Source organism: Hippocampus comes, unplaced genomic scaffold (assembly GCF_001891065.2).
Source record: "Hippocampus comes isolate QL1 unplaced genomic scaffold, H_comes_QL1_v1.1 scaffold68, whole genome shotgun sequence".
Taxonomy (NCBI): domain Eukaryota; kingdom Metazoa; phylum Chordata; class Actinopteri; order Syngnathiformes; family Syngnathidae; genus Hippocampus; species Hippocampus comes.
In genome coordinates, this window is record NW_017805625.1 from 3,056,144 (window position 1) to 3,067,923 (window position 11,780).

An 11,780-nucleotide genomic window follows, 5' to 3' on the forward strand; every position below is an offset into this window, starting at 1 on the left:
GACTTTGCGGAGAGGGGCGTCGCCCTCATCAGCGCGTTCTGCGGCGCCATTACGCGCGACGAGGAACAGCGACAGCACCTTCTGCAGGTCGTGGAGCGACACCGGGCGTTGCACCCGTGCGCGAAGTAGGCATGGGATGGCACGCACGGCGGATTTCGTTTTTTTTTGCGGTCTAACAGTGTCACTAGTGTTGATGGACATTATAGACAGATGGACAGATAGACAGATGGACCAGTTAACATGGACCAACAATCTCACCAGTGTTGAAGGATAACCACGGTTGCCTTTTTTGCAATACATGCGTTCCTGTCTTCCGTCTTTGAATTATTGCAAGTGCGAACTGAGCAAAACAAAATCCTTACTGTACGGGAGAAACCGTACTACCATTCAGCCCGGTAACATTCTTTCCATAGGGGAAACTTTGGTCGCTCTGCGGGACGGGATAAAATTATCCGATCGGAATAAAATTTTGCACACATCCTTGTGTCATAGTATCGACAAGATTTCCGACCCGGCCCGACGAATCCGACAAACTTTTCCAAAATGGACCACCCTAATGGACATCCACAACTTGTATTGTATTGTATGTATTTTTTATGTCTAAATTTACAAGGCAGGGCGACAAGTGCACACTCTTTCTGAAAAGTTCTCACTTGAGCTTGTCTGGTGTCAGTTTTGAGGTTGTAAAAATTTCCAGATGGATGTGGGAGTTTGTCAGTTTAAATTTTTTAGCTCTAAACATGTTTTAGAAAAGGCACAAAGGGTATATAGACTCATTATTTTTGCTGCATTTACACTCATTTGTTATTTTCCAAATGGACTATTAAAAAAAAGGGGGAAATATTGGAAACATCATTATTTATAGCTTATTAGGCCACGATTATAGTGGTCCGGCCCACTTGAGCTCAAATCGGGGTGAATGTGGCCACTGAACTCAAATGACTTTGACACCCCTGCTCGACTATAATATAATCTTAAACCAGACCCCTGATTGATTAGTCCAAAAATTTGCCGAAGGTGTGGCACCAATAGTCCACAGAGTGGGCCTGCACCTGTTAACGCTGGTAGCGGTTGTCCATCCCTGGCAAAATCCCTGGTCGGCTCCATTCGACCTCCTTTCTCCTTCTTGCCAAACAACCGGCCAATAGATGACTTAATACCTTTCTTCTGCTTTCTGAAATAAATTCAAATGAGACAATAATTAGCGAGGCCTTTGTTTTTCACTGTAAGAAGTGTTGGGATTCAGAATCCTCTGAGAGGAGGAACTAAACAAACAGGATCCTGAAGTATAAGCCAACTCTCATCCCTTCCTGTTGTGTGTGAGCGTGTTTGTACCCTCGTCCGTCTTCCAGACTGCCCGTGAACTGGGCGAAATTGGTTTCCAGACGTAAACTGCGCGGTGAGGAAGGAGGTGACGTCTCACACTTGATCGTCGCCTTGTCCACCTCCACCGGTGACTGAAAAAAATCACAAATCTCATCAACGGGAAAGTAGAAATGGAAGAATTGGATGAAGAGGAGATTTAGGGATGTGGGGAGGGAGACCTTGCAGAAGGAGCAAGGAAGTAATGCACAAGTTGACTTTTGCTGGTGGACTTACTGCAACTTTCCTCCGGTGTTTCCTCAAGTCGCTTGGCTACCAAGTAAAGAAAACGCATGACTACAAAAAAAAAAAGGCTCCATCGCTTCTGAACCTTGTGCTGTCCGTGTGATTCTTACCAGAGTCATGATGCCGAGATGGTGGCTGGTGTTACGCGCGTGGTGTTTTGGCGTCGAGTGGCCGCTGGTAGGCGGCGAGGAGGATGACGCCAAAGATTGGGCCGTGGCCGACGTGGGTAGCGCCCGCGGTCGAAGCGTCACGTTCAGTCCATCCATGCTGCCGCTGTTCATGCGGGACTCAATCTCGTCCGAGCGCAGGTCAGCCGACTCTCTCTCCACCTGGATCATCCTGTCCATACCAAACAAAAAAATGTTAGCTGAGTGTGCTCAAACATGGTCGTTTTCTTGATCTGACCTCTTGTTACACTGTGACATTTTTTTTAATTAGCTGCATATTTCAATAAGAAATGTAATGAATGTAAACTCTAAAAGAATCTCTCTTAAGTACAGGGGATTCAATTCTGATAGGCGACATCAATCAAAAATATTTCACCCCATGGCAACCACTGTAAACAACATAGGTGAGAAGTCATTGTTTATCATACCATGCACAGTCATGGCTATATGAAACAAAATGCGGACATCTTGCACACCCACTCAAAATACACGAAGGAGCAAACCGAAGTAAAAAGCAACATTTAGAATTGAGAAGAATTTAGACAGTTTTGTGTTATTGTGCTTTTTAGATATGATTTGAATGAATGAGCCATTGATCACAATATGCAAAATGGTGACAATTGATCACAATGATTCGCCCGAGTAGTTTCTGGCTACGTCCCTTCTCAAGTCTTGAAATAGAGTGTGAATGTTTTTCTATATGTGCCCCTGTGATTCACGGGTGACCATTTCAGGATGTGCCCTGACTCTGACCCCAAAGCCGGCTGGGCTCCAGTAGCGATCGTAAACAGGCTAAGAAGTAACAACAGAGGAGTCACGTCACCTTATCTCTTCATTGATGGCATCAAGCTGCTCCTGCAGCATCAAAGCAAGAGTTTGAGCGTCCGATTGACCGCTTGGGGAGAGCATGGCCGAGCTAACGTCATCGTCTAGGTCAGACTCGGCCTCGATGTCGCTGCCGAGGAGGTGGCTGACGCTCCCTCGCAGCGAAGGGTAGTCCTGTTCGAACATGCCGCAAACCTAGACACACACGAGGGGTCACATATTGAGGAAATACATACTAGAATATGGGCGGATGATGTAATAAATAAATAAATAAATAACTGGTACACTTCAGGGTTGTTATGAAAATGAACGTGAGACTTACATCAGAGAGCATGTCCGTGTCAGCAGGTGAGGGACAGATAAAGAGAGGTTAGTAGAGAATGAAGTTGAAGCGTGAAGATCGCGGCATGAAGCTCCTCATCACAGACCAGCAGCATACAGTAACTTCCGAGCAAAGCAAAATGTGTGTCAGAAGATTGGCACGGTAACTCGATTTTGGCCACCGTGCTCAGAGGGCCTTTCAGTGTGGATCGGAATGGTTTGGCAAAATACAAAGGTTATTGCACCTTGTTTGGATCATCTCGAAGCGCTGAGAGTCTTCCCTTTTGTGCCCGCCTGATGACGGTTGTGCTGTAGTGGCCATCTTGGCCTTCCACCACAGAGAAGCGAAGGTCACTTGCACTGCCCAAATGAGACCTGAGGTGACATGAAAACAACAAAAAAAAAAGTCATCAGTGGAAGAGCATTTAATTGTATTGGTTGCCTCTATATGTCACTGCATACAGTAGACAGATGAACAAGGTGACATCTGTCATGGCATACTAGTGTGCGTAGTGGTTGGTAATCAATACATTGTTCAGGTACTGCATAATTTACGATGTGAATGTGTGTGTGTACCGAGGGTGACTTGAACTTCCATCTCCAAATGCTCCACTGCGACGTTTCATATGGTCAATCTCGTTCCTCAGTTTCTCAATCTCGCCAATCAGACGTTCCTACGATACAAGAAAATTCGTAATTTAAGGGGAAGTCAAAACCCCTAAAATATTTTTTGACAATAACATGTTCTCTGTCATTTTTGGCCATCATATGTTTTCTTAAGCTGAGCCGTGATTGGCTGAGCAACTGTGAGGTCATTTTCAGTTGAAAGGAACTGGCGAAATGGCCGCATAGATTATATTATTGTAAAGAACATTTTGGGGTTGGACTTCACCTCTAAGTAAAGGCATTGAAACAACACAAATAATAGTCACACTAAAAAAAGATAATAAAAGCATTTTATAAATGTCACGACAGCATTTAGCCAGCTAACAAAATGAAAACACGAAAGAGCTAGCTTTCTGTTACTGGTTAAAAATTATACATACAACAGAAATGCTGGTTTATCTTCATCTAGGAAAACAAAACCTGGTTTTCTCTTGAGGTACAGTCAGCCCTAACAGATAATCCAAGCAAGCTAATAACCATTGAAAAGTTGTAAGTTTGTTTGACTAGCATCTATTTTGTCAGCGTTATTATGCGACATCTCAAATCAATTAAAAAAAACAAACCAAAAAAAAAACCTAAGTAATCCTACGCTGTATTTAATCTCTCCCTATGGCTAAATGACTAATTATTTGAATCCGTCAGTCGATTTCAAGTGCACTGACCCGTGTGTGATGGAATTCTTCCAGCTGTTTCTGACAGTTCTCGAGATCTTGTATAAGAGAGTTCTGGAAGCAAAGACAATGAAGTTATGTCAAAATGTACACCAAAGGTGCAACACGCATATTCATTTGAGGCCGTAACGAAGTGTTTTGTGCTCGCCTTGTCCTCCAGTGCAGCCATGCGTTCCTTCAAATGGAGCTGCAGCCGCTCATTGGACTCAGTGAGCAGACGGTCCACGGTGTCGGATAAACGCTTGTTGTGTTCTTCATTCATCTTCTCCCGCTGACGAGCCTGACGAGCGCAGACAATATACCAGACCTCATTTTCTTTTAATTGTTCACGCCGCTTGATCGAGATCTTTCTGCATGGGTTGAAAGCGTGACGTGTGTACTTCGTCAAAGAAGACTGGCTGCCGGATAAACTGCGGGTCAGCTCGGTAAATAATGCGTCTTGTTTATTGACAGCCATTTTGTGGCAATAAAAAGCTACGCCTATTGAAGTAAATCAAGTCAGACACCCAGACACAGATTCCGAGAGAGCGCCATCAACTAAATATAGACAAACAATGGCAGTGTGAGGGGAAAAAATTTGCCAAGTGGGAATTATTCCAAATCTAAAGATAGCGCCAAAATCACTCTTATATTTCGATGCAGGGAGAGCGGGAGAACGTGTCGTGGGGACGATATGTGGATTTGGTTCAAATTCATGCAACAATGAACCAGGAAAATGATGTGTGTGTGTATGAGTGTATGCATGAGGGAGCACAGAAGCGAGGCATCCAACTAATATGAAGCATCAGTCCACACACACACACACACACACACACACACACACACACACACACACACACACACACACACACACATAGACACTGAGAGGTCAGAGAGACCCTGCAGGGCACGCACACACATTCTTTTACACAAACACACATACAAACCCTTCCTAGTTCTTGGTTCTTCTCCTCCAGTTGTGATTCCAGCTGTCTGAGCCGCTCTTCCACGTTGCCATGACGCTCCTCAGCCTAAAAGCGGAGACACTAATTCATGCGTCTGCACACAGTTAGCTAGTCCTTGCTAAGTGAAATCATAGATTCATACATTATAAGCTATATGTCAGGAAAAAAAGAACACTCTTCACGGTAGTGTCCCAAATTTATAAGTCACCTTTGACTGCTAAACTGTAATTTGTTTGACGTTTCCAATCTGCTGACTCTTCTTGTTCCTTGACTTATCATCAAGTTTCAATGACCATACATTGATGTTTTCAGAATGTGTGTGTGCGTGCGTCTGTGTGAATGTGTGTGTGCGCATGTGTGTGTGTAACCTTGGACAGTGCTGCTACTCGCTGTGCCAGCTCAGCCTCCACCTCTGGCAGCGTCTCAGCCTTCCTCATGGTTTGAGCCAACCTCTGCTCAGCCATCTCCAGCATCTCCTGCAGCTGGCGCACCTTCTCCTCGCTCTGACTCACAAAGACACACACACACACACACACACACACACACACACACACACACACACACAAACACATATTGGAGCTAAGTGTGACAGCAGTATGCAGGAGACAGTCGTGTAGCTAGCGAGAACACGCTCATGTGGAGGACGCTGCTTGAATTCCCGATTGGGACCTGAACTCAAATTCACCCTGCACTTCACATGAACCTTCTCCACTCGATGAAAACATCCCATTACCTTTCATACACATACTATCGACCCAAATATGTACATTTCCATACCTGGTGCTAATATTTCTGAGGCATAGCTGTCAAAAATAATTTTGTGCAAATAAAAGTCAATTCTGACCTATGATGCATGTTCTGTATTTCAATGGACAGAGTGTCATCACTTAACAACAAAGTTACACTACAATGGCAGCGATCGAATCTTCATTTGGATGTAAGACCACTGTATAAACTAATTCAATTTACGCTGTTTCTAACCATCATATGCTGTACCGAGACCCCCCTATATATTTTTCAATTACCTGTCTGTGATAAACCCATTATGTCCGGCCCACATTAGCGAACCTTCACCTACTGGTGGCACTATTATGAGACATCAAGTTATAGATGTTCCTGTTAGTTTAGCGTATTAAAAAAATAAACGGCAAAGGAAGGAAGGAGTTAGCTTTACTCATAGTTAAAAAATACAATCATGTATGTTGTGTCAGGACACGACAGTTGTTAACAGAGAATAATGACAGCAAGTAGTTTTACATGCAAGTATATTGAGCCATGCTAGCTATTTTTCTAGCCACCTTTATTGGCTACATTTGACAAAATGACTTTAGCCCCAACATAAAGAATATTTGGGGCTAATGTTTGTGTTCTGGGTTGTGAAATGGAGTGATTTGTGATCCGGTGCGGAAATAATATTGCTGCAGCAGAGGGTCGAACAACCAACTAATGGTTCAAGCTATAATCTGTCAATGCTAAGGGAGTTAGCAGCTCCTTTGTTTTCCGTATGAGTGGCAACTTTGGTCATATTGTGCCCACTGTTGGCTCGATGTGCTAAATATACCACAACTGAGATTAGCATCAAGGCAGCCATTTTATGTGCTTTGACAGTATCAAAATTCAAAATTAAAGCACTGCTCGGCATTGTGTGTGTGTGTGTGTGTGTGTGTGTGTGTGTGTGTGTGTGTGTGTGTGTGTGTGTGTGTGTGTGTGTGTGTGTGTGTGTGTGTGTGTGTGTAACCTGTCGGTGCAGGGAGTCCTTGGTGGCCAGTTCGTTTTCCAGCTTGTCATTGAGGTCGTGGATATGTGTGGTTTCTCGCTGGGCGGCGAGGTAACGTTTTTCCAATGTTGTTATTCTTTCCTCCATGTCTTCCCTCTGCAAGCGCAGAGACACAATCATGTTCAAACACAAAAAACAAAATAGCTTTTACTGCAATGTGTGTCATGCTAAAAGGCATTAATACAAGTCTGGTTGGCAATATGATCATTTCAGATGTACAGTATTTCAAATGTCCATATTTTATGAATTCAAAATGGGTCTCATCTATTAAATGTCAGTTTTTTTTTTTTTTTTTAACACAGACATAAGTATTGGTTCATTCTAGTTATTGACTGTGCAGTTAGGGGTTAACCTAAATAATGAATTTAATATCCTGTACTCAAGATTAATGAGACCTTCAAGGTCAGAATATCAAGGTTCAACGCTCATTATTCACATCTTTAGTGGGATTGATTGCTATGAGCTTCCTGCGAACCATAATAAATTATGTTTTATTCCACTTTTATCTTATTTTGCTGTACCTTGCACCTTGCCTCGTTTCCACTACAAAAACATTCTACATTTTAGATTCACGCCCTTCACCTCTCTCTGGTCCCTCTGCTGTTTGATTGACAGCTCCTCGCTGCGACTCAGCTCTCGTCGGGCACTCGCCAGCTCGGCCTCCAGCTCGGCCACACGACCGTTAAGAGAGGCGGAGTGCTCGCGGGTTTGAGACAGCTCCTTAGTGGTTCTGTCCAGCAGCTCTTGAAGCTCAGACACACGGCTGCCGTCATCATGAACATCTATGGAGCCGTTGGGAAGTCTCTGCAAGGTGGATGTGCACAGTTCATGGACATGCGAGCGCACTCGGCCACCAAAAATAATCTCTTGGTCTGAGTGGTGCCGATTTTAATGACAACAACAAAGATGGCTGATAAAGATGGATGACCCAGATAACACATTGGCGAGTTTATGCAAACGTGGATGTTTGATGCTACACGGCCATGTTGTTGTTTTGATATTCCCTCTCTCTTCACAGCTCAAAGTGAAGTGGATTAATTGAGCAGACCTTAAGGGATACATATTTAGACAGGCAACCCACTGGGCAGTCCATGTTATTTGGACTCTATTGCTTAATAATGAACACAGAAACAGACGGGCACCCAAAAAAAACTCCCACACGGTGTATTACAAGTAAACCGTTTGAAGTGGTGCAATTAAACACACCAGGTGATTCTCTCACTCGGTTGTTTTTAGAGAATCAAACGTTCCAAACTGGCTGAAAAATGCCCGTGATCTTTTGCTCACTTTTTTTAAAATGTGAAATTACCCTGAAGCTGAAGCCAAAGGTCTAAAAAAAAACCACAAAAAAACCCCAAACAAACAGCGTGTTCAAGCACAAACTATTTCTGATGTTCCAAACATGAAAGGTTGGGAGTACCACTATTTTAATAAGCGATCATGTAAGGTCAATTCAGCCAAACAACTAGTAATCACTCTTAGTTCAATTTAAAGTAGAAATAATGTAGCTGTGCGCCGAAGACAGACTGTCATAAAATAAAGCACAGAGCAGAAAAACAATCACACAGTCAGGAAGACCTTCCATGGAGGTTTGGATCCATCTGCTCGCTCCGCCGAGTCGCCATCCTTCCTTTGTCTCACCATGCTCAGCTGAATTGTAGAATGAACAAAAAAAGAGAAAAGTACAATCATAGTCACATTTCATTCTTTTCTGAGTGAATCCATGAACTAAACTCCCAAGAGCTGCAAGCCTTTCTAACTTGAAATCTTATAAGACTCATGCAGTCCGCTTTGACTGAGCCTTTTATGAATATTTCTTTTTTTATCGTCTCTTATAGGACATCCACAGCCAAAGGCCTTGCAATAACATTATTCGATTATTTTGACCACTCTCCTGTAATTTCATCAACATTGATGTTTTATTTCGTTTAATTTCCATTTTCAGGCAGTTTAGGATCCACGATTGAAAAGTACTTTTTTCCAGTGACACAGTGATACACATGACCTGTCTACTCGATGTTGCCTTAACTTAGGGGAGCATGCTTACCGTAAGAAATGGCTTCCATTCTCTCCACAGTTTTTTTTTCCCCCCCTTTTTTTTTAGTTGGCCTACCATCACAGATTTGATCAAACGGTTGCAATCACCTCACCTCTTGTGTGGTAGCTGACAGCTGTCCCTCCAGGGTGGATACCCTCTCCAGAGCCACGCGAAGCCTCTCACGCACCTGACCAACATATACACACACACACACACACACACACACACACACACACACACACACACGCACACACACACACACACACACACACGCACACACACACACACACACACACACACACACACACACGATACTCTTACGTCACCCGTGTCCCACATAAATTGAGTTAGGTGTGTTTTTTGACCTATGTTTTGTTTTAATAACCAGTCTTGTAATGTAATGGAGTACAAATACTGAGTTACTGTGCTTAATGGGTTGCGATGACAAAAATACGGGGGCATATTTTTTTTCTTTGTGAAGGCTTGCGCTCTGCTGGGTGTTATTCCAGTCATTTAATTAAGTACGTGTGGTTGCCAAGGAGTTCCTTTCCCACAACAGTGACGAATTTGTAAAATGGAGTCCTTATAAGTGCTTTTAAATTGCTTCATGCCTGTGATGATGTCTTTGCAAATCATTTAGAGCACAGGTGTCAAATTCTAGGCCCGGGGGCCAGATTTGGCCCGCCAACTCATTTTATGTGGCCCACGAAAGCAAATCAAAGATGGCAACTTTCATGATGCTTGCTAAAATCTTTACTAACATTTCAAATTCTCATTTGTAATAAATAAGAGTGATAGAGTAAGCATTTTCTTGTTACCGAACCTCTCACTACAGAAACTTAAACAATAGGTGAATAAACCGTTATTCTTGACTTCTTTATATAGTTTCACTCATAACGGCCCTCCAAGGAAAACGCTAACTAAACTGTGGCCTGCGACAAAAATAAGTTTGACACCCGTGATTTAGAGTTACAGTATTTATAACATTCACAAGAATGACAGAAGCAAAATAGACCATTAAAAGGTGGGCTCAGTATTCTGTTGCTGTTCTTATCAATGCCACTGTACCAGCTGATTCACACAGTGCCGTTAAACATTCACAATCAATGAACAATTTATACTCAACTCATGTAGTTTCCTTCCTATGAAGTGGTACCGCCGTGTGTTGGCACAAATGAGGGTATGGCAGAGTGTCCTAGTTATCCATAACGTTTGAAGGCGTTCACCTTTTCATCCAGAGCCTTGTGATGTTCAAACAAGGACTTGAGGGCTTTGAGGACCTCGACCTCACTGGAGACTCCAGATGGTGGGGGGGGCTGCCTCTTCACAACCGTCATCCTGAGACTGCGCTCGTGACGAGACACCAAACACTCCAGGTGCTCCAGAAGCAGCTACACACACACACACACACACACACACACACACACAGACACACACACACACACCCACACACACACCCGCATTCCCACACACGTGCACACCCACATGAAACCATTTCTATTAATACTACAATGCATACAGTCAAAGGCACACATAATAAATTGAAATCAAAGAGAATATTTTGTTCAATCTGACACGTGCTGACGTAAACGCGCAGACACAAACACAGAAGCGCAGTCATGCACACGTACCCTGGTGTTGTTCCTTTCGGCTTTCAGCTCCGATATTTCCTCCTCTTTCTCCAGCAGCTGCTCTCGACATATGTTCAGCTCCTTGGTGAGGGTGGCAAACTCCTACATAACACACACACACATGCACACACACATGTGCATCTGAGGTTAATATTGTATCAGCCATCATCTTGGTTGGCTTTCATCTTGGGGAATTAAGCGCATCTGGGTAAAAACACAGAGAGATATGTTGACGTTATTCATTGGGCAGCTGAGTTTGAAAGGATTGCGATGTTTCGCTCTCGGGATGTTGCTTATATGAAAGGTAACCAGTTAGTTGTTGTGACAATATTCTTAGTGCGATGACAATTTGTTTTTCCGTCCCGTTTCTGCCATCTACTACATCTGCAGAGGTAGTGAGTACGAGATTGTAACTGATAGTTTTAGAATCACTTCCAAAGTTTGACCTCACTCACACAGATTGGCCCCAGAAGCTCAAGAGTGTCTTGCTTCTGACCATGTGCTTCTATATGTTTGAGTGTATTGTTTCTTGCGGTACTTTTCTGGCTTTTGTCCAATGAAATACTCACGGGCTTATGCTTTCCCTCCTTGTCTCAGGACACACACACACACACACACACACACACATTTCATGGAATTCACCAAAACCTTTGTTTCACCTCACATAAATCTTCATCCTACATTCTAATGATTTATTTCAATGTGACCTGCCTTCCTGCTCAGGTCATGAAGTCATTCAGGTTAATGCGTGAGCTGTAAATATAGATTTACAGGTCCCATTTCAACAGTTGCAAAGCATGCGTTATGAAGTTGCTGTATTTCATCCAGTCGGAGCTTGGAGCGTTTATTTACTCATCTGCCGAGAATACCAGGTGTTTAGCATAGACGATGCCTTTATTTGAACAGATTTGGTAGAACTTGACATTCTGTTGCCTGTTAATTGATCGACAGAGAATTATTACATCTGTGGCAATGGCACGCGTAACGATGATATTTTGCATTTTATGCACATTTTTTGATCAGCCGTATTAACTTGAATTCGCCGACATCATTCATCGGCTCTGTGAAACCAAACATAACTGCCTCAATGCTTCCCACATGTACATGCGCCAGTGGCGGGCCGCCCCCAAAA

General features: G+C 43.3%; 1 protein-coding gene across 8 annotated transcripts in view; it reads right to left on the bottom strand.

Annotated features, from left to right (window-relative positions):
• ppfia4 (PTPRF interacting protein alpha 4) overlaps nt 1-11,780 on the bottom strand; it is a 51,839-nt gene that overhangs the window by 8,611 nt on the left and 31,448 nt on the right. For 5 of the 8 annotated variants that reach the window (XM_019881348.1, XM_019881351.1, XM_019881350.1 and 2 more), the window contains 17 exons: nt 10,649-10,750; nt 10,244-10,408; nt 9,130-9,204; nt 8,558-8,629; nt 7,562-7,783; nt 6,941-7,075; nt 5,571-5,705; nt 5,185-5,268; nt 4,407-4,538; nt 4,250-4,312; nt 3,498-3,595; nt 3,167-3,296; nt 2,599-2,795; nt 1,719-1,947; nt 1,600-1,635; nt 1,336-1,457; nt 1,053-1,174 (listed from right to left, as the gene is read on the bottom strand). In XM_019881348.1, coding sequence (XP_019736907.1) covers nt 1,053-1,174; nt 1,336-1,457; nt 1,600-1,635; nt 1,719-1,947; nt 2,599-2,795; nt 3,167-3,296; nt 3,498-3,595; nt 4,250-4,312; nt 4,407-4,538; nt 5,185-5,268; nt 5,571-5,705; nt 6,941-7,075; nt 7,562-7,783; nt 8,558-8,629; nt 9,130-9,204; nt 10,244-10,408; nt 10,649-10,750 — 2,119 coding nt within the window. Of the gene's footprint in view, nt 1-1,052; nt 1,175-1,335; nt 1,458-1,599; nt 1,636-1,718; nt 1,948-2,598; nt 2,796-3,166; nt 3,297-3,497; nt 3,596-4,249; nt 4,313-4,406; nt 4,539-5,184; nt 5,269-5,570; nt 5,706-6,940; nt 7,076-7,561; nt 7,784-8,543; nt 8,630-9,129; nt 9,205-10,243; nt 10,409-10,648; nt 10,751-11,780 lie in introns of those variants that run through there. The other 3 variants (XM_019881354.1, XM_019881349.1, XM_019881353.1) reach the window with 2 other exon arrangements.